At 50.0% G+C, this 21,042-nt stretch overlaps 8 protein-coding genes across 8 annotated transcripts; 5 read left to right on the top strand and 3 right to left on the bottom strand.

Moving 5' to 3' along the window:
* Window positions 1-1,193: 1,193 nt before the first annotated feature.
* Window positions 1,194-1,989, top strand: EPUS_06011 (uncharacterized protein; the record flags this gene model as incomplete). The annotated part of the gene is made up of 3 exons (XM_007805007.1): window positions 1,194-1,229; window positions 1,296-1,379; window positions 1,510-1,989. 3 exons carry the CDS (start codon window positions 1,194-1,196, stop codon window positions 1,987-1,989), a joined length of 600 nt encoding a protein of 199 aa, XP_007803198.1.
* Window positions 1,990-3,077: 1,088 nt separating this feature from the next.
* On the bottom strand, window positions 3,078-4,421 carry EPUS_06010 (uncharacterized protein; the record flags this gene model as incomplete). Its single annotated transcript, XM_007805006.1, has 1 exon — window positions 3,078-4,421. The coding sequence occupies one exon, from the start codon at window positions 4,419-4,421 to the stop codon at window positions 3,078-3,080; it is 1,344 nt and encodes a 447-aa protein (XP_007803197.1).
* An 878-nt stretch (window positions 4,422-5,299) lies between these two features.
* Window positions 5,300-6,437, top strand: EPUS_06009 (uncharacterized protein; the record flags this gene model as incomplete). The annotated part of the gene is made up of 2 exons (XM_007805005.1): window positions 5,300-5,361; window positions 5,420-6,437. 2 exons carry the CDS (start codon window positions 5,300-5,302, stop codon window positions 6,435-6,437), a joined length of 1,080 nt encoding a protein of 359 aa, XP_007803196.1.
* Window positions 6,438-7,042: 605 nt separating this feature from the next.
* Window positions 7,043-7,976, top strand: EPUS_06008 (uncharacterized protein; the record flags this gene model as incomplete). Its single annotated transcript, XM_007805004.1, has 2 exons — window positions 7,043-7,163; window positions 7,219-7,976. The coding sequence occupies 2 exons, from the start codon at window positions 7,043-7,045 to the stop codon at window positions 7,974-7,976; spliced, it is 879 nt and encodes a 292-aa protein (XP_007803195.1).
* Window positions 7,977-9,063: 1,087 nt separating this feature from the next.
* EPUS_06007 (uncharacterized protein) lies at window positions 9,064-11,154 on the bottom strand (the record flags this gene model as incomplete). The annotated part of the gene is made up of 4 exons (XM_007805003.1): window positions 9,064-9,854; window positions 9,910-10,172; window positions 10,218-10,937; window positions 10,985-11,154. 4 exons carry the CDS (start codon window positions 11,152-11,154, stop codon window positions 9,064-9,066), a joined length of 1,944 nt encoding a protein of 647 aa, XP_007803194.1.
* An 882-nt stretch (window positions 11,155-12,036) lies between these two features.
* On the top strand, window positions 12,037-12,845 carry EPUS_06006 (uncharacterized protein; the record flags this gene model as incomplete). Its single annotated transcript, XM_007805002.1, has 5 exons — window positions 12,037-12,166; window positions 12,219-12,317; window positions 12,387-12,470; window positions 12,518-12,634; window positions 12,679-12,845. 5 exons carry the CDS (start codon window positions 12,037-12,039, stop codon window positions 12,843-12,845), a joined length of 597 nt encoding a protein of 198 aa, XP_007803193.1.
* Window positions 12,846-16,592: 3,747 nt separating this feature from the next.
* Window positions 16,593-17,450, top strand: EPUS_06005 (uncharacterized protein; the record flags this gene model as incomplete). The annotated part of the gene is made up of 1 exon (XM_007805001.1): window positions 16,593-17,450. The coding sequence occupies one exon, from the start codon at window positions 16,593-16,595 to the stop codon at window positions 17,448-17,450; it is 858 nt and encodes a 285-aa protein (XP_007803192.1).
* Window positions 17,451-17,995: 545 nt separating this feature from the next.
* On the bottom strand, window positions 17,996-20,839 carry EPUS_06004 (uncharacterized protein; the record flags this gene model as incomplete). The annotated part of the gene is made up of 3 exons (XM_007805000.1): window positions 17,996-18,337; window positions 18,489-19,957; window positions 20,017-20,839. The coding sequence occupies 3 exons, from the start codon at window positions 20,837-20,839 to the stop codon at window positions 17,996-17,998; spliced, it is 2,634 nt and encodes an 877-aa protein (XP_007803191.1).
* Between the last annotated feature and the right edge of the window lie 203 nt (window positions 20,840-21,042).

Here is a 21,042-nt window from a genome sequence, read left to right as displayed (position 1 = left end):
ACTAACATCGGTTGGATGTGGTATCCCACGGGAGAGCTTAGCTTCTGGAGGGACATATCAACCACTCTACCAAAAGGACAGCGCTAATGGGTTTCGAACCACACCTACTACGTAGTTCATGTATCCTTCGCGATAGAGACCTTCTTGATGACTGCCACTGCTGTGAGATGGAGCACCTTTGAGGAAGATGGCTAGACTAGTATGGCCAAAATGCGTATGGTATGGTAATAGGTCTGCTGCTGCAGCTGCTCCTCAAACCCTAAGTGATTGAAGTATCCACTCTTAGAGCATAGAGGAACTTCGTTGACCCTATGATGTGATGGGAAACATTTTGCGACGTCTAAAAGGGTATTTACTCCTCGACGGGGCTCAGGTGATCTGAAGTAGCGGGTAGCTAGAGGGGCAGCTGTCGGACAACCCAGCTTATCTCGGCATGGAGAATGCCATTGTTTTGAAATTGGTAGGGGCATCTCAAGGGTAGCCCAGAATATGAAGTATGATATACGGAGCTCAACAAAGTTTGCATTCGAGGGAGTCTGTTTGTAGAGCGATATGCCTGTGGAGAGAGAATGTACAGAGCTGATTGTGCAATAACAATAACGTGACTTTCCGACTTCCCGGGCCATTTGTGGTCCGATAATTATCAACGGCTAAACTAGCCTAATCGATAACCTCAAAGCTTAGCACCCCACTTTTTTGGCACTGACCTCGCAACCAGGGCGGATAATCAAAACAGCATCAATTCAGGTGTAACAGCGAACACAAACCCTTATCCTTCGCTGTTGTGCTTCCCACTACCTCGATCACTTCTACCAACGTTAAATCCTTGATATCTCGGTCCTTTTCACATCACACTGCTCACAGATAAAGGCAAGATTACGGGCAGGATTACGGCAACTTGTCACAAGTCTTGGTCCAAAGGAAAGGGGGCACTTACCACAACCTTACCACAACAATCGTGCAGAAGAGTCGTCAGATAGCCACCCTCGCGATCATCAGACGTTGAAGCTCTTTCTCCAGCTCAGCGAATTCTACTTGACTGGTCGTGGTACCACAATCGTCAGCTTCGGCTTTGTTCGCATTCGAGTGGCACGTGGACCAAGGCCCAACCCTGGTCGACCACACCTTAGCACTCTTGCCCTACCTCTCCTTCACAACCGTCACGTGGGATAGCTCAGCAGTTGGTCGCAGCCATGAACCCTCACCAGAAGAACAAAGTCGATATTAGCGTCAGTTATCCTGCTCCCTGAACCACAAAAGAGAAGCCACCGCTAACTCGTGTATCACATACGCAGTCCCTCTCCGCAGACGAGCAACGACTTTTCCGCCTCTACGGCAAACTCCCCAACAAGAAGGATCTCCTCCAGAACAAGTTGAAGGTACGTATCCATTTCCGCATCTCCCTACACCGCAACCTCCCGTCCGCACCAGTTCTCTTTCTCTCCTCCAGCTGCTCTTACCAACTGCACAACGCAACCCCCCTTTCCTGACACCCAAATCTCACACCAGGAGCGCAAATATTTCGACTCGGGCGACTATGCCCTCTCCAAAGCCGGCAAAGCCTCCGACACGGGCGTCACCACCATCGGCACCGAACACCCGCAAGCAGAAAACATCCCGCACCTCTCGGCGTCGTCGCCCCCCAACTCGGCGAATTCCCTCAACAGCCCGTCTTCCGCCACCATCCCCCACACCGGCAGCATGAGCGGTGGCGATCGCGATGCCTGGTCCTGGCTTGCTGCGGCTGGGCACAGGCGCAGCGTACAGGGGGTGCATGGAGCCACGGTGGGGATTTCGGGCGGGCAGAGTCGGAGTCCGGTTAAGGAGAGTAGTTATCTGGCTAGGACGGCTAGCGCGGATGAAGTCGACGGGGAGGAGGAAACGGCGGATCAAGATGGAGGAGAGGGGAATGGGGAAGAGGCGCTGTTGCAGCAGGGGATGAGCATCAGTCCGCCGGTGGTGCAGGAGGGGCTGCCAATTCGGAGATGAGCATTGTGATGGGATGGGATGGGATGGGATGGAAAGTACCGGCTGGCTCTTTCAAAGGAGAAGGAGAAGCAGAACGGAGAAAAGCTGGAAGACGACCTGTTCCGGCTCTCTGATCTTTCCATCATAGGGGCCTTTCTCCTCCGGCCTTTAGCTTCCTTTGGTGTTTCATGCTATTACTCGGATAGCTAGCACACATCCTGAAGGCATGGAAAGCCGGCGCTCCTGGAGTTCTCTTCACAATTCTAATGTGGTACTTACTGCTCGTTGCAGACTTCAAGGGTCGTGCAAAGAAACGAGCTTTCTTCATTCCGCTGCTAATTAACTCAGAGCTTGTCTGAGTGAATGAACGAGTCTTCCATCAAACAATACCAGGCAACAGGCTGGCTGACTACTGTGTACTTTACTTGCCGCGCATTTCAGAGGGGATATGTATTAGTTATAATGGATACCCGTTTCCAGACTTTGCAGAATGGTTCAAGCACAGGTTCGTGACCAAAAATTAAAAAATTAAAAAAAATTAAAAAATAAATCAAGAATGATATTCGACTGGGACGGATGCTTCTCGGCTCGCGTCTAATTCATCTAATTGCACTTCGTCAAGCACTCCCCTTCTGCCTGCTGCTTCCTCGCACTTTCGTTGAACGCAAGATCGGCAGTACGATACGCTGAACAGCTTCAATGCTGCATTTTGGGTGATTAAGCCTTTCTCTTCCCTGCTTCCCCAGAATAGCCTGCCCTTCTGCGTTTGCAGAAAGTGGCATGAGCGCCGCATGGCTACCGCTTCGCGAGGGGGCTGGCCTTGAATACTCTCGGATCTGCGAACCAAACTGTCGGAATGAGACTTTGAATATGCTCGACTCAGTTCAACCCAGCTCAGGCCAGCTCAACCATGTCCTAAGCCCTTTACTCCAATTGACACTCCAGAATCGCAAGTGGCGCCAAGCCATTGAAGGCTTATTCCCCGTTCCGCGCAGATGGTGAACAGCAATGTTGGTCACTCCCCCAATTGTTGGCGTCGAGATGGTCATCAATCTTTATCAGATGTATAAAGCTCGTCTTCGGTGTCGTCCATTGTCGTCGTCATTTCTTCAATCAACCTTCCAATGTCCTCCGTCGATGTCGTCCTCCTTGCCCAGCCACAACTCAAGAGCGTAGAGGGCCATGGTCCCAACAAGATTGACCCATTTCCAAAGATTACCATCCATACCCGGCTGGCCGTTGCCGTTCCACCACGCTCCGATGGTACCCGTGAGGCCAGGAGAGTATCCACCCATTGTGGTTGCAAAGTGCTGCATCAGAAGGCTGGTGTAGACCGCGACCAGAATACTTGGGGAGAACCATGATAGAAACGCGAGAAATTGGTTTGCGGCGTTGCTGTCCTCGAGTGTCGGCTCGACGCTGAGACCACGTGGACCATTTTCATTGATAGCTGGGATGATACGGGTGGAAGCGTAGAGCACAAAGAGACGGTAGCCGAGAGAGATGAGGACGCTTGGGGTGATAGTCTGAAATGCGGCGGTGATGAAGTTGAAGGAGACGATGAGCGTCGACGGTAGTGTAGAAAGTGCGTGCATGAGAGTCGTGTAAGAAGCCATAATGATGGGTGGAAAAGGCGGAAAATCAGGAGTTCCTTGTGCAGCTGTGGCAGCTTCTGTCTTTGACACGTCTGATGGCTTGTAGTCGGTGAAGATCTGATAGATGCAAAGAACGATATAGGCGAAAAGGAGGGAAGACTCGACCGGATTTCCTCGGCCGGAGCCAATGCCCCAAATGCAGAGAACAATAGAACAGGCAATGGCTGCGCCTATCAGACTCGCGTCAACGTTGGAGATCTCTGGAAACTGCATGACACGGTACAGAAAATAGACCGAACTTGAGATGACCGATGCGGAGAAGACCAGAAGTCCAATCATCCAACTGTCACTCCGCTCGCCACGATTTACAAGCCATCGTGTCAACTGTCCCGCGGCCTGTATGACGAGAAGGCTGCAGAATCCCTCGCAAAGCTGAAAGACAGGCGTCGACCATCTGAGCAGCTTATCCCACGATCCAAGTGTGGCTGATTCCACTAGCCCATTGCGCCCAAAAAGCCACTGCGAGACAGAGGTATCCGCTGCTCTTTTCCCACTGAAGGTGCGTTCTACCCATCCAGACTCATTTCCGGCGTCTAGCGAGAATCTACCAAGTGACCACAAGAAGATAGCTGTGACGATGGCTGGTTGCGTCCATCTGGCCAGCTGTATTATCGAGTAACGGACACGAGATCGATCTGGCGTGGACAGTCGAACGATTGAAAGGAAGAAGTAGAAGGAGGCTAGAGACAACGAGTAACCGAGTCCGCACGTTCGTCCTCCGACATCGAAGGATAGAGGGACTGTAAGGATGATTGTGGTGAGGAAGACGGTCGAGGACACGATGCGGAGAAGCCACATCAGCAGCGCCTTGAGCGCCAGAGGCGCGTCGCTACGACTGCTATGGTGGAGCTCGTAAGGTGTTCGGGATGAAGCGAATTTTCGAGTAACAACAGCACATGAAGGAACATATGTTGTAGGAGGAAGATCGCGGTCACCTTGTGGAGCAGGTGTGATATTCTTCCGTGGCCAAGTTGGTTACAGCGTTGATCACATGTCAGAAAGGAGGGAGCAGTAGAAAATTCAAGCAGCACCGACACGCTGGAAAGACAATGAATGTGTGGCTTCCAGCATGCACTCGATGGATGTCTTGTTCTAACGATGGTGCAGACAACGGCGCAGAAAGGAAGGTGTCGCGTGCTGCGGCAAGAAATTTGAAGTTCTTGTGAAGGGTGTGAACCTTGGTGCCAACTGCGGAGCGTGGTGCCTGTGGTCACTAGTTAGAGAGAAGCCCAGCCAAGCTGCATTTTCCAAGGCAGAGCGAGCAGGGATAGCCGCTGATTATGCCAATATGATGCAGTTTTTACGGGAACAAATGGAATAATTACCAGGGATTCAGGGCAATCACAGAGCGTCGTGGGAGAGCGAGGATGAATCATCTCCGTTGGTTGGACACTGACAGCCCATGCCGCCAATGAGAATCCTACTACGTAATGTGAGTAGTCTCCTCTGCTGCGTTCAAGGCACTGGCTTCCGATCCATACACAACCCTTTACACGACCCTTTACACGACCAGCTTTCAACTCCCCTCCACAACTTAAAACCGTTTTACGTTAGCTACTGCGGTGTAGCCGGTTCTTCCTCATTGGATCCGAGAAAGGTCCAGGGTACAGAAGGATACAGGAACCATCCTCATCGTGGTTGATCTTGCAAAGTGCATGTTCCATCGTCTGTTGGCCATGGCCGAAAGCATCGCCGTCAAGAAGATGAAAACGTCTGCACACCTTATAGGCACGCATAAGTCAGCATCCACCATTTCAACGCTGCGCAGAGTAGTGCTGACCCAATGGCCCGTCTAGTGGACATTTTCATGCGGATGAAGCTCTAGCTGTGTACATGCTGCGACTGCTTCCAGCCTACATGTCCTCTCCTCTTGTGCGAAGCCGTGATCCGACGGTCCTCGATACTTGCCATACGGTCGTCGATGTTGGGGGAGAATATGATGCTGCAAGAAACAGATATGACCATCACCAGCGTACCTTTAATACAACTTTCCCAAATCGGGAAACGAAGCTCTCCTCTGCAGGACTTGTCTACATGCATTTTGGCAGAGCTATCATTGCACAACATACTAAATTACCAACCGTTCACCCAGATGTAGAGCTTCTATTCCAGAAACTGTACGATGACTTCGTTGAGGCTATTGATGCCAACGACAATGGTATCTCAAAATATGACGACGAGAAGCTTAAAGCCACCGGTATTCAGGGAAGATTCAAGGAAGGAGGTATCACACTTCCAAGCCTGGTGGGAGACTTGAACCATGAAGACCCCTTGAACCCAGGCATCTCGAAATCTACACCAGAACAACCCCAAGCAGAGGAGGACTATCGCTTTAGTCAAGCGTCTCAGATGATGGGAAATGCTTTTCTGAGAAAGCTGCACAGCGCTGCCACAGCCTGGTTGCCAGCACGGGCTACTGTGAAAGAAGCCTTTCACCAAAGGAAGAACAACCACCCTTCCGGTCAGATTATGGTCTTGCCTCGGGCTGGCACTCCTTGGAAAGAGCACCTCTACAACTTGGAGGAAGACGAAAACCTGCAGGAAAGCGAGAAACCGCTCTACGTTTTATACGCCGAAAAGGAGGAACCAGGCTCTAAATGGAGAGTGCAGGCCGTTTCTAAAAGCGTGTCAAGCTTTGAGAGCAGGAAAGCCTTGCCTGAGCCTTGGAGAGGCCTGAGAGATGCAGAGCTCGACGAGATGCTTGGCGACGAGGTTGAGGATGGAGCTGTTTTTGTGCATGCGAGTGGTTTCATTGGAGGCCACAAGACTGAGGCTGGCGCAAGGGCCATGGCTGCCAAAGCGCTGAAGACTTGATGGCTAAGGGTCGAGACGAATCTATCTATCAGGTCGTCCGGCGCAATGCGCTCATGTGTCAGGAATGGTTGAACCATCTCGCAATGATGGCCATGATTCAGACCGAAATCGACCTGGGAGGAGTGGAATCGAAGGCTTTGGGAGCTATGTTTCTCAGTCGCACAGCTTCACGTCTGGCGAAAGCACAGCTTTCCAAGAGGAACGCTAGGTCAAGTAGAGCAGCAGAGGGGAAATTGCCTGCAGCTCAAGCCCACCTTTTCGCACAGGCTTCGAGGTTTATAGAGTGGTGGCCTGAGGAGCAAGGAGCGAGGAGCGAGGAGAGAGAAAACTACTCGAGTAGCACAATAGCTCTAGAAAAGGTCACGTGCCAGGTACGGGAACGGGCGCTGACGTCAAATTCACCCAACTCACCCAACGTCACCGTGAACATGCTGCTTTAGCCCGGAATACCTTTCCCCAAGAACGGTTTTCAATTGTCCTCCGTCCAAACTCCACGTATATTTTCTTCCTTGGATTTCTTATCCGCTCACAATCTCCTTTCTCTATTCCAATCATCTTTACCTCACCTCTCTCTCAGATCCGTTTTTTTACCGAGATCCTGTAACATGGCGAGCACCCAAGAACTCAGCGTCAGCAAGCTCTTCTCACTCAAAGATTATGTCTGTCTCGTCACAGGAGGTGGCACAGGAATTGGTTTGATGGCCACTCAAGTCCTGGTTGCAAACGGTGATCTTCCCCACGGATTTTCCCACGGATTTACCCTACTCACTCTCTTGAACAGGCGCAAAAGTATACATCACAGGGCGACGCAAGGAAGTCCTCGAAAACGCCGCCAAACAGCACAGTCCCGATCCCAAAGTCTCATCCGGCCAGATCATCCCCGTCAGCGCGGATGTCACTTCCAAAGAGTCCCTCGAAGAACTCATCCAGGAGATCTCCTCGAAAGAGAAATATCTTTCCCTCCTCGTCGCCGCCGCCGGCATCTCAGGTCCCAAAGGCATCTCCGACACCGGGTCGGCCAGCGAGCTGAAAGAAAAACTCTGGAACGCCGAGTCGCCGGAGGAGTGGGCCTCTACGTACAATACCGACGTCACGGCCGTCTACTTCACCACCGTTGCCTGCCTGCCGCTCCTCCAAGCCGCACCCAAAGAGCATTGCAGCTCCGCAATCACCATCTCCAGCATGTCAGGCATGATGCGTCACTCCCAGGGCCACTTTAGTTACAACGCCGCCAAAGCAGCCACGGTGCATTTGTCGGCCATGATGTCCAAGGAGTTCGCAGAGACGGGCGTTAGAGTCAACAGTATTGCTCCAGGTTACTTTCCCAGTGAGATGACGATGAAGGGTAGTGACGATAAGCAGAAGAGTCATATGCCGGATGAGAAGGTCCAGGATAAGGGGCATGAGGTGCCAGCGGGAAGGCCGGGCAGAGACGGGGAGATGGCGATGGCGGTTGCGTTTTTGGCGAGGTGTGGCTATGTCAATGGAGAAGTGTTAAAGTTGGATGGGGGGGTAATGAACGAGGTTGGTGGATCTTAAACGGTGAGCCGTCGTCCAGCGATTGTGCCAGCAATCGTTGGGGAGGACTGTGGTGTGAATTAGCATCAGGGGTGGGGGAACTGGCCTGCAAGCATGGTCTTGAGTGCTTTTGCAATAGCATAGGACACGGAAGCGTTCTAGCCACTCAGAACAGGAAAAGCTCACGGCGGCGAGGGCGGAAAGGATACTGTGGAATCATTGAGAGTGAACATCCTAGTACGCAGAGCCCTTCGGTTGCTCAACCAATAGGCATCCAATCCACAATAGCTACCACACATCTTGCAACCCCTTTCCAAGGATCAGCTTCACGGCCCGCCTTCACTCGAGACCTCTTCGTCCCTCGCCAGGTTATGAAATATCCCATCCACCCGTTGAAAAGGTCCATCATGTTCCGTTCACGGATCTGGCTTGAAAATCTGGGTGCGCGAGTATAAAGAGGGATACCTGGGCGCCAGAGTTTAAAAAGAATGGGCGATGACCAGCAAAAGATGCATCCGTCAATGGCCGATATCGGGAATAAAGAAAAGGGTGTGATTTGACAGCACATCCCATAGAGGTTGGCTGGTCAGAGCAAGAAAGCCATCCGGCTCCGCGGCTCTTCCGAGTCGGTGTTGACAGGTAGAAGGGGCTGCCTGCTGAAAACTGTAAGATTGTGAGCCTTATTTGGATGAAGCCTCGGTCTAATGTAGAAATCTGTCGATAAGGTTATGGTAGGGTATTGATGGGTGGCGTGCAAGCGTGGTGTATCGAAATTTTGCATGGTAAAGAGGAAAGCCAAGGGGGTCATGAGCTTGAGGGTTTAGCCGGGAATGACGGAAATGATAACTAGAGTCAGTAGTTGGTGGTGAGAAGCTAAATACATGCCGATGGGCTCGAGAGTGAACAAGATAGTCCATACGGGAGCCGGTCATGTTGACGAGGAGAAGACACGTTGGAGAGTAGTAAAGTGCAGGGTGAAGTATCAAGAGACCATGCAACAAACGCAGTAGAGATCCGTAAACAGCAGAAGAGGAATAAATGTCTGTCAAGGATCTTGATTCCAGTCTGGAAGCGTAGTCGCTATTCCTGCTAGTATCTCTGTCTGCCGTCAAGATGTCGAGGGATCTGCTGAGAGATTGGTGGATGACCAGATCCAGTCTCCAGGGGTGCCACCGGCAGGACCGTCAAAGATGCCACCATGCACCCAACCTGGCTGTGCGGATGGAAGCGATAATCGTTTTCCTTGTAGTTGCATGTGTGTCGATCCGAGAAGTGCCCCCGTAGTCGCGTTGAGATTTCTAGCACAGGAAGTAAAATCAAATATTGGTTGGCTCCAGTAGTCGCTTACCACAGTGCTTGAGGGCGCCAAATGATGATCCCCGGGTGTTTGGGTTTCAGCATACCGATTCCACTGATCTGGCACAGTCGTGATCGGAGCAAGAGACAGGTCCTGCAGGCTGCTACTGGACCGGCTCTGCTCGTTCTCGTACTCGGACTTTTCTTCATCGCTATCGTCATCTTGTTCCATGCGAGTTCTTAACCATTCGCTGCACGTCTCGAGAACACCCTCAGATATGACTGTCTTCAGCCCTTCTTCAGTGGCTGAGTATTGACCGGTGTTGCATGAATGAGCCTCAGTGTGTGGTTCATTGTGCGTTCGTGAGCACTGTTGAATTGGGTTCTCTGCGAATTGTAGAGTTGTTGCATTCAATGTTTCCGTCCAGATGGAGTGACTTTCTGCCTTCGGCTGTCCTTGCAATCTGTTCAAAACCTTGTCTGGTAGAATTCTGCACAAATACCGGACCAGACAATCAATTTGCTGAGTCTCAGGGGAAGGTTGGTCCAGCGAAAGTGAAACGTGCGTCGCGTCTTTTGACCTTTCTTTGTCACTTTGGTAATCTTATTGTACATCAGTTGCCAGACGATGATGACAAGGATAAGGATAGTCACTCACATGGGCTGGGTATATTCGAGTCGTGGGGAAAGAGGATGCCATACATGCGTAGCCAACTATCTTCCTTGGTGAGACTCGACGGCTGCTTCCTTCTCAATTGACGCTGTTGTTCTTCCGAAATAGCCTCGGGAGAAGAGTTCAAGTCAATCAATTGATCACTACAGCCGTCCTGTGCATGATTTTCAATCTCGCTCCTCGAGTGAAGTGTTAGGTTACATCGAGGACAGTGCTTAGCAGCAATATGAGCACGGAAAAGATGTTGTCTAATAGATTAGCAAGCGAGATTGCAGCTCAGGCAGAAGACATACCTCAGTCTCGAAATCGATTCCCACCCTGGGCCTGCGCAAGTTCTGTAGCGCATAGCGGAACTGATGTTATCATTCTGGGGGTTGTATTTCTGAGGATCGTGCTTGTAAAAGGGACATGCCAATGTTTTCGTTCCTGTTGACGATGCCATATTCCTTGCTGGAACTCTGCGGCGTTTCCTTCGAGCATCGTCATCTCCCTCCTCGCTCAAATTGGTACGTTTCTCAGTGGTAGAAGGCGCGCTAAAACGCTTGAAGCCCGCAAGGAACGAGTCATCCTCCATTTCGAATTCGTGAGAGCTCTGAGACACATGGTGAGGACTTGTTGTAATTGAACAGGATGTCTGTGGTTGGGAAGGTAATGTGGATAGTAACTGAATCTTCCCTGGAGCTGACTCGTTGCAATTGTCTGGTAGAGGAGTCTGGGCCTGCGGGAGTTTTCTAAATGAGCCATGAGAAGAAGAGGCATCTGACTGTGGGCGCGTCGACGAAGCTGGGCTACAGCGCTTTGGTGTTTGTGAAACACGTGTCCGCCGTAGGTATCGCTGTAGCAACGAAAGGCGCAGGGTTCTGCCTTTTACCGTAACGGCGGACTGGCTTGGATCCATGATTGCATCTTGCAGCTGATCTTTCGGAAGACTTCGTAGTACGTACTCTATCTCTTCTGACTTCAGGTTCTTGCTCAAGTTCCATGCCTTGATACGTTGCTTATACTGACGAGGTCTGTACGCTGTCAGTCTGGACATTTGTGTGAGCATGGGACCTCATACGTGGCAATGAAACCATGCTGCTCATGGAGAATCGAAATAACCTCCTTCAACGGTTTATGCTCTGTGGTATATAACCTCGTAATAAGCGACCGATGCCTGTCCCACTCCGACACCTGCAATGCCGGCGCCTTGAATGTGGCCTCCACGACTCGTGATGTGGTCTCGGACATGTTTGCGAGGAGTTATGAACAGCCCTGCAGAGATCGAAGGCAGATGAAGACCGAATCGCCATTGTCAGTGTTTAACGGGGTGTTCATCCCTTTGATTGCCTGAAGTTGCGCATCTTTAAAGATGATGCGGAGCCTCAAGATACGCGGGGATATTGAAACGCGTCATTACAACAAATTGTCATTTGTAAATGCGTAACCTACTAGTAGTAGGCAATCTCCGTTCCGCTCTGGGCCGAGGTCTCCCTAATAGCACAATTACATGGAACAGAGCTCGAGCTTGTAAACCTCGAATTAGGTCAGATAAGATCTGAAGCTCAAAACTTACAAGACGAAGAGGGTATGCTGGCATGGAGCAACGATATCAAAATTCATCTAGGTAATGACACAATATATTCTCGCAGGAGTTAGAGCACATATTTGTGGATCTCGATATTTTAGGCGTCGTGTGCATAAGCCTAGGGAACTGTTCTCACAAATGCGCATCTCCAGGCGGCAAAGCAGCAGATCGTGGGCCGGGTTCGTGCTAGGCATTCTTCTATGGCCACAAGTTGTGGAACAACGTTACCGTAAAATTGGTAATTCATACTCCAACGGCACGAAGATGAGTTGAAAGAACGATTGCTGCGGAATGTGGAGAGAAAAGAATTTATGTCTAGCAGGGCGAGCAAATAACTCCTATTTTGATGTCTGTGTAGAAAGAATGGGAGTAATTGATCTCAAAAAGTGAGAAAGCGACTCTGCACCCCGCCCCAAGCTAATCGGCTCCCCCCAGAAACTCTACACACCACCACACCTCACACCTCAGGCTTATGACTCTCAGCGCTGCAGCGACACACACTTACCTTCAATTTGAGTTTGCTTCTTTTGAAGTCTTCCATCAACATGGAATCATTTTCAGCAGATAGCGCCAACTGGCGGCCGAATCTCGAGGCCTTGGTCAACATTGCTAATGGCGGCCGACCAGCTGATATGGCCGACGTTCTTGAGAGGAGCCGGAGAGCAGCGAACGATGGTAGGGTCTTGTATTCCCGCACGAAGTTTGAACTAATTTGGGTCAGTAATAGGGTATGCCCTACCTAGAGCTGACGGTCATGCTCTCGATGTGGAGAAATTGCGTGGTTTTGGCAACATCAGCGACGTAGCAGATGGAGCGAAGACACTTGGTATGTGGCATTCTTCCTCGCAGCCAACCCTGCTGGCAATTTGTATTCATGTCATTGACAACCTGACAGGAAGCACGACCTTGATAGGCGACTCGGAAGCTGGAGGAGATATCGACTGGCGCCTCGTCGATATGGAAGAGAGTCACCCACCAGGTAAGAATCAAAATTGCGGGTTTAGCTACCGCCTAACCTCAGAGCAGTCAGGGATATGGTCGCAGGCGCTGGGTCGGCCTATGCTCTGGCAGAGCGCTTCGAGAATTACCCGACTGGGATCGATAATAGAGATCTTAACCAGGACAATGTCTCAGCCGATCACGGTAAGAAAAGCCAAACAAGTAGAGAGCCCGAGCTGACCAAGTAGAGCGACGCAAAGAGAAAGCGGAGCAGGCAAAGGTATTCGCCCAAGGAGACAGAAGCAGCTCATACAAGAGAACAGCACAATCCCCATCAAGATGGGTAGCAGGAAAATCTTCAAGGCATTGTCGCACCACTAGTCCGGCGAATGGGATTCCGACGCTCGATGCATAAGGAAGCTACAGGCGTTCGTAGTAGTGGTTCTCAACGGACTGGAGACTCACCTCAATGGTACCATAGCTGATGGTCCTGTATGGTTGTGCACAAAACGAGATGGGGAAGGATCACCTTGATAAAGCTTTGTGTACCTTGGGTCGTCCAGTAATTGTACATCGAGAAAAGCCAACGGTGGCTCGAAATGTGATGGCTAGAAAGCTGTATTGCAATGATGTCGAGTTTCTTATCGGTCACCCAGTCCCGCTTCCATCGGGGGTTCATCTCCCCCACCACGATTTTGAGATACTTGCCTGTCAGCCTTGGGCGTCTCTCAAGGGTGGAAATGCGCTCTTCTGGGGTGTCCGGCGGCATTATAATTTGCACCGTAGGTCTTCATGTTGCGACAATGCTTGCGATTCGCCAGAAACGTCGGGTCAGGTAATATGTCTGTGCACATAAAAGGTTTGTGACATCCTTATGTGTTCGGTGGATGTGGCGTCGCAACTCATGTCCACCATAAAAGCATTCCTGGTGGCCACTGCAGATAGTATAGTGTAGAGGGATGCGCAAGACATCGAGAGCAGCTTTGGATCGCATCACTTTGCTCCCCAAAGGTCCATTTGCTCCCTGGCTCCATCTTGGCAGAACCTGATATGCCAAGATGAACCCGTGTGGTTTTTCCGATCCGATGAGCTAGACCGGATTCGGCGACCGCATGGATTTAGCACCGCCTGCGAGCGACACGAAGCCAAGACAACTTCCTCAATGATACCCCAGCGCGATTGTAGCAGTGTGTATGTACCATCCTCAAAGCATCGACTGCACACCAATCGCCGACGATAAATCGAGATGACTGCCGGTTCAAGGGAAGGCTGACCATGGATAGGATTCAAATTTGCTAACATGGTACGGCGTGGGCGCAGACGAGCAAACTTGGGCCGATAGTGTAAGGTTGAGCCACGACACACCGGCATGGGTCACGCCTTCGTAAGGCGCCAACATTGGTGACCATAGGTATGAACCTGCACAAGGCAGACAAGAGACTTGATTGGGTACTGGTCTCCTAGCCAAGAAGTCGCGAGGTGTGGGATAAGAGTATGCTGTCCAGAGGTGGAAACGTGTCGGAAGTTCGACTGCAGCGGCGAACAACGCAAGCCCATCATCTCGCCTTTGTCGAGTGCTCATCGCAGCAAAGTTCCGAAAGGGTCCGTTACGGGCTATGTTGAAAGAGCTCCGAGCAAGTCCCAAGATCCAGAAGCTCCTCATGACGGGTTCCCGGGTCTGATCGTATGCAGCCTATAGCGGAGAATCTCCATCAATATCTCAGCAATGTGCCCAGAGAGAAGTGTATCGGGCTATCACCACAATCGACGGCCATTATCCGGCGGTCGTATGGCCCCGGAAGAAAAGTTAGGATGAAGCCAGGAGGAGGATGATGAACGCTTTGAAAGCGTATTAACCTCCATGTCTACTCATACAACTTCAAATGGAAGCCTAGAGAGAAACCTGTGACTTTGTTGGTATGCCTTGAGCATCCAGTGCAAAGCAGTGACATTTTCCGCTCGTTACTACGGGGGGCCTGATCTCAGTTATGTGGAAAGGTTCCTATCATGTAAAGAGCCTTACTATTGGCCCGCGTTGGGGTCTTTTTGGCTGTCTCAGCCGCGGCCCACTGATTGGCGGACCATGCAACACACAGCTGACTCTCGTGAGTCGGGTGGCTGCAAGGCCAACATCACTGCACAAATGCGCGGGCGAGTACAAAAGGACATAACGAATCGGATCGTTCCTTGCAGCGGCATTTCCCGCATGACTTACCGCTAGGCCACGACGTGATGATGTGATGCACATGTGTGAATTGACAAAAGGACAACTATACCCAAGTAGGAAGGCCGAAGTAAAAAGGACGCTTTAACCGTGAGAGGGTAAAGTCTACGTGACTGCCACGTTATTTACTACGTAGTATGTCTCAGGTCTAGTACGAGCTAACATGAGCCTCATAAGGCTTATTTCAACGGTGATTTTGTAGGGCGTCGTGCCTTAAAGGTAGTGCAAATACGCTAACATTAGCGCGTCACTAGCGCTGATCAGCTTAGACCTAGTACACACACTAATTTGGATGGCGGCCTAATAGGCCCTAAGAGTTACCTATAACAATTGAGCTCTACACTGATATTGATTGCAAATTCAACAATAGCTCTACACTAATATTGACAGCGAATTTAGTTGCTATAAGGAGCTTGTGTATCCTCTGCGAACTATGTTTACATTCAACGTCTTTTTTACTGCCTAATTAGGGCTATTTATGTTAGAGGATGTAGCAAATAGCGTACGGAGATTCCAATTGAATTGATTGAGTTACTCCTATCAAGAGGAGCATTTGCTCACACTAATAGCTATAGAAGCGCATTACTGCAACAGCTCAGAAACAGCATTCGGCGTTCAATTCGTATAGCAATGCTCACTGCCATAAATAACAGGGCGTAAAAGTTACAAGAGCGTTTCGTGCGTTTCGCATGCGGGGACCCCTGTATCATCCTGCTAATACGTAACAGATACGTATCGTATGCGCAGGGATTCTGACAATTTAGAGCTCAAATATCAATATAATGACTGCAGAAACTCCGCTTCAGAGCTATAGCCTCCTTAGCCGTTCCAGCGTACACACAAACAGGCTTATCCATCTTTCTGGCGTAAATTTTGACATTTTTCTCATTGGTGGCTGAAATTAGATAGCGCAAATGTCTAAATTGGTCTCAACGAATGACAGACATCTATTGCAACCTTAAACCTATTAAAGATATTTCCTAGATCATCTTTGGCTTAAAGACTCAGACTTGTTTTTCTATGGCCACATTGATTGGGCATAATCCGGTGGGCCGCGCGTTTATCTGCCATTTATAAGCTCTTGTCCGTCATCGCGTTTGTAACAACCAATTAGAAAAATGTCAAAATTTACGCCAGAAAGGTGGATAGCTGTAGAACTCCTCCTCTTCCTCTTCCTCTTCCTCTTCCTCAAGTACAAAGAGAGCATTCAGGGCTTTAAACGCAGCTAGCCAGATACTAAAGTCAAAGGCAAGCTCTTCAAACTACAATTTATCAATAGAAAAACTCAACACCAAGCAGAAGATTGTGACAATAACGACGATAAGGAGTATTCTGGCGTTAAGAGCAAGAACGAAGGAGTAATCCGGTTCTAAGTCCCATACCAATTAGTATGAGCGCTAGAACAGCTAGTCTAGAGTAGTCTCCGAGGCTAATATCAGCGTATTTGCACTGCTTTGGGGCATGACTCTGTACTTCGTAAGTTTATGCCACCATTTGAAGGTAATGCCAACTCCTCCTACTCAATAATCAATTCCATACTTTCCAATAATAGACTTGAGAGCGCAAAGGTCTGGCTAGTTGTTGCTACCGCTCTACTGACAATGACGTTCAACTTACTTCCATATCACTGTTGGTATAGGCCCTTGTCGGAGATTTTTTCGGAGACATATGTTTGGTCAGAGCAGCAGAGTTTCTGAGCTCGGATACTTGTAGAAGAGATGTCCATCCATATAATGGTTTCGAGATCTTTCCTTTGAAAACACTCATTTCTTATCTCATAACTTGACAACAGTCACTCGCCCTGACCTTTCATGATCCCAAGACCCTCTTTGAGACAAGTGTAGGTACATATCCACAGTATCCATAAGGATAAATTCCACATTTCTTTACTGCCATCATCCAGTGTCTCGTCACACACATTTCTCGACACCTATTAACATGGCGTCTCCATCACATCCGAGCAACAAATTCCACTTTGACACCTCTTCCCTCTTCGAGAAGGTTGCCTCAACCTACGAACACACCTCCACCGTCATGAAAGAGATAGCCGGTCAACTTCTCCACCTCAGCCCAACTCTGGCATCTGATTCTGTAGTGCTCGACAACGCCGCCGGCCCTGGCATCGTCACCGGCGAAATCCTCCGCCTTCCTCAATTCAAAGAAGGCAACTACCCCACCATCCATGCGACCGACAACTCAGCAGCTATGATTCGAGCCCTCGAGGCCCGAGCCGTACGCGAATCATGGCCCAAGGACATCGTGAAAAGTCACGTCATGGACTCCATGGACCTGAGCACCTTCCCAGACAACATGTTCACACACATATACATGGCTGCCGCGATCCATATCATCCCAGAACCCCTCAAGGCAATCGCCGAGATCAAACGGACGCTCAAACCCGACGGTGTCGCGCTCGTGACCAGCTTCGAGAAACAGGGCTTCATTGAAGTCTTCCAGCATGTCCAACAGGCTATCCGGCCAGACTCACCGATTTGGAAGGGTCCCTTGCCGGAGGAGTGGCTGAAGGAGGAGAAACTGAGGGCTGTGATAGAGGGCGGTGGGTTTGAGGGTAACAAGGTCGAGATTCAGAGGTTTGGTACTTGGATGAAAGGGGAAGAGTGGTCGACGCCGGGGTCGATGTTGTTGATGGAGGCGTTGACGAAATCGGTTACGAATGGGTGGAGTGAGGAGGAGACGAAGAGATTTGAGGAGAAGTTGAAGGAGGATATGGCCAGCGCGACGGTGAGGAGCAAGAGCTATGAGATGAATGTTTTTGTGGCGATTGCGAGAAAATGATTCTCATTGAGGCCGTGAGCTATCCAGAGTCTGATGGTGATAGACTAGATGAGAACCTTCAGACACCTATACAAGATCGATGCAAGAATGAAATTGCGTAATCCGGTAGACGTGAATAGACCAGATGAATCACGTCAAATGAATGACTATCCGGATATGACGGTTCGAAAATCGAAACCGGCTTGGGTCGCTGCGGTTTCTCGCCTCCTCCATTTGTACATGTACGCTTTTGGGCATTCACTGTGCCGTCGCTGCTGGTAACCCGCACAAAATCCAAGAAAAGTGGAAGAAATCTGATATATTTTGAGGTGTCATGGTTATTGCTATATGTGCACTCACGTCCTCCGCTTGAAGGACTCCGTGGTTTTCCAATCCGTCAATTCCATGTTGCATGAGGCCATTCCGTCAACCGTTCCGCCACTCTTCGAAAGGGCCGAACACCAGATATTTCGCGGTAACCTGCAAGCATGCTCCCAAAGCTTATACTTGCCCATATGTGTACATACTCATCATTGTGCAAATCCTCCGTCTACCAAGAATCCCGATCACAACACCACATGTGCGCCAATCCCGCCACCAACAAACCAAAGCCTTTCCTCCCACTCTCCAATCTTCACACTAGCATTCGCCTTTGCATCAAGTTTCAGTGTACCACCTAGAGCATCCCGCACAGCATCAGCTCCAGTACCACTTATGTCCCAAACGACAGGCAAGCGAGGGGTGGTTGACTCGCCAGGAGGGACCGCAAAAGGAAATTCGTGATCTATTGAGCCAATGGGGATGGTGTGGTTGTAGAACGCAAGCGCGTGGATCGAGGTGATGTACAAAGTCGTTTTTGGAAGGGGCGAGATGAGTCTAAAGGAGGCGGTCGAGGTGAGAAGGTGCATCTGTGGGCACAGAGATTTGTTAGGTTACTGGCATTACGATCAGAGAACTGCTCGCTGAGGAGGGGTGAATCCGTCCTGTGAATCGAATGACATGCATATGTTCCATTGCTAGAAATTGATATCACAAGACTGCAAGGAAAGCAGGCAATACCGTTGCATCACGAATGAAATGTGGTCCACCATCATTCTGATCAGGATCGTCTTCATGGCCGCCATCGCCAGGAATATGCGGCACTGATAGCTTCGGCGTGTTGATGACGATCTCGAGGTTCGATAGTGCTCTTCCTAGAGCTGGTTGCGAGGGAATGGTGTCCTTGTGGGTCTTTAGTGTTAAAGTGGTGTTGTAACCCGAGATATACTGGGAAAGCAGATCGCGTCCAACTTTTCTTCCTTCTGCACCGCTCATACCAGACGGGTTCCAAACTGCTACAGCAACAATATTGGTATTGTTTCCAGGAACAATATCCAGATTCTTAGCAAACACACTGCCTAGAATCGTGTCATTGTTGAGGATATTGATATTAATGTATGGTATTCGCGCCGAATATTCACTGGGATTGGTGATGTTGGCTTTTGCTTGTACCCTCAAGGACGATTGAGTGGTCTCAAGAATTTCGAGGGACCCAATCTGTAGCCTCATGTCGGAAAAGCCGCCTCCTGATAGGGGTTTGACGTGAATCTTTCCTTCGGCTGGAATTTTGCGGACAACGAATGCACCTAGCGCAGTGTTGGTATTCACATCCACATTAGCTTTGATACCAAGGTCAACGCCTTTTCCACCAAAGACCAGAGATTGCAGAAGATCAGTGAAAGCGTCTTCATTCGTGATATTGAGAGGCGCTTCTTCGACTTTGGCTTGAACCAGGAGACCCGCTTGGTTATTTTCTTCGATCTTCGTTGTTGTAGCCTTCTGCCAGTTGCGTAGGTCGAGTTTGCCAAGTTTCCTACCCTTATAGAACACATCTGCGTCAGCTCTTACGCGATCAACATCAACATTAAAGTTCATGTCCTCTGGTAGGGCTACAAGAACCTTGGCAATTGCAGAGATCTTCGGTTGTGAGTCTGGCGTATCCGGCTCAGCGAATGGATCAGGTAAGCTGAAGTGCACATCTGCCAGGGAGAAATTGCGGATAAGGTTGTCAAACGGATGACCAGGAAGTGGTAAAGGTACAGTCGTGCCCCTGATCAGATCGACCAGCCAACCAGGAGTTTCTGCTTCTTGGCGAGTGCCTCCACGGACAATTATTGTGGTGTCCTTCCCTTGCAAATAGTCGGCTAGAATCGCATCCAGTGGGGATGCGTTGGACAAGGGGCATGCGGTGGTGAGTTTTTGGGGTAATCCCTGGATCAATCCGGTTATGTTCATGTTGACGAACTGTTTCGGCCGGACATGTGCTGCGTCGGTTTTGGCATCTGCCAAAAAAAGATATTCCTGATCAGGCAAGCAGTTGGGAACCAGTACGTCAAAGCGGAGTGGTGGGATATCGAACTGGACGGGGTAGTCGTTCATTATTGAGACTGAGGCGATGGCCGCCATGCCTTCCGGTTGCCCTGGAGGCCCGATCTCATGGAAGCTTAGAGCTTTGACATCTAATTCAGGGAAAGCGGGGAGGTCGTGGCCTGCAGCTGAGGTTAGCAACAATACAACGTCCACTGAAGGACGCCTGACAAGGATTGACCTTCGAACAACATAGATTGCGAAATCTTTTGAGTTCCCAAGCTAAAGATCCCAGACTTCAATGGCACTGTAGCCACGCCTTGAACTCTCAAAGAACCCAATCGACCGTCCAACCAGTCATTGGCTATACGGCGAATACCATCCATATCACCAGGTTCGAGATCCGTCAAGAAATCGATAGTGTTCACATGGTTGTTTCGTACGTTGACCTTTATTGGTGGCACATCAGCAACACCTAGCAGGACGTTGCCGTACTCGGGAAGATACACTTTGACGTCGGATTCTTTCGTCTCGATCTCTTTCGCGATCCACGTACCAAACCGGCCAATGTCAGCAATGGCTTTCTTCCTCACCCTTGATGCATCGAGTTTGAAGGTGCCTTGGACTCTCGCCCTAACACCAGTAGCAGTAAACGAGTTGATCGAGAGATCTGTGGGGTCAAACACTACAGCCTGTTGCGCGTATTCTTCCACAATCGCAGGAGCAGCAAAGCCAAGGCACAGTATTGCGATGACCACCAAGCTGAGGAAAGATAGGGAAATCATTGAAGCCCATCGACGTTGGCCTTTTTTGTCATCCTCGAAGCCTTCCTGTGTTGATCTCGAAGATCGTGTCGTTGGCGAGCCGGGGACGCCATTCGCCAGGTTGCCACCATTCTGTCTGCCGTAATCGGCTTGTCTTGCTAGTAGTGGAGTTGTCTCTTCAGAGTCGTTGAAAGACCGTGATCGCTGCGAAGGCAAGGATTTGTGAGATATTCTGGAGGAAGCTCGACTGTTCGAAGACTGTGGTGGTGACCTCGGACGGTTGTTTACAAGGTTGGACATTTTGGAATAGTGGAGAGTGCTAAGTCCGACTTAGCAGAGCTAGATACTTGCTGCCAGAAACATGATGGTCATGCGCCCTGTAGAGAATGAGATGCGGGTTGATTATGCCGTAGGAGCGCCCTCGACGACAGTCAAGCACAGTGATGCGGTTCCTGACTAACTCAGGCTCGCAGTTGATTAGTTAGACCAGTCTCGCGAGGCTT

This window comes from Endocarpon pusillum (assembly GCF_000464535.1).
Source record: "Endocarpon pusillum Z07020 unplaced genomic scaffold scaffold371, whole genome shotgun sequence".
NCBI classification, from domain to species: domain Eukaryota; kingdom Fungi; phylum Ascomycota; class Eurotiomycetes; order Verrucariales; family Verrucariaceae; genus Endocarpon; species Endocarpon pusillum.
Note: the sequence above shows the minus strand (reverse complement) of the source record. Positions and strands in the feature narration are given on the sequence as shown.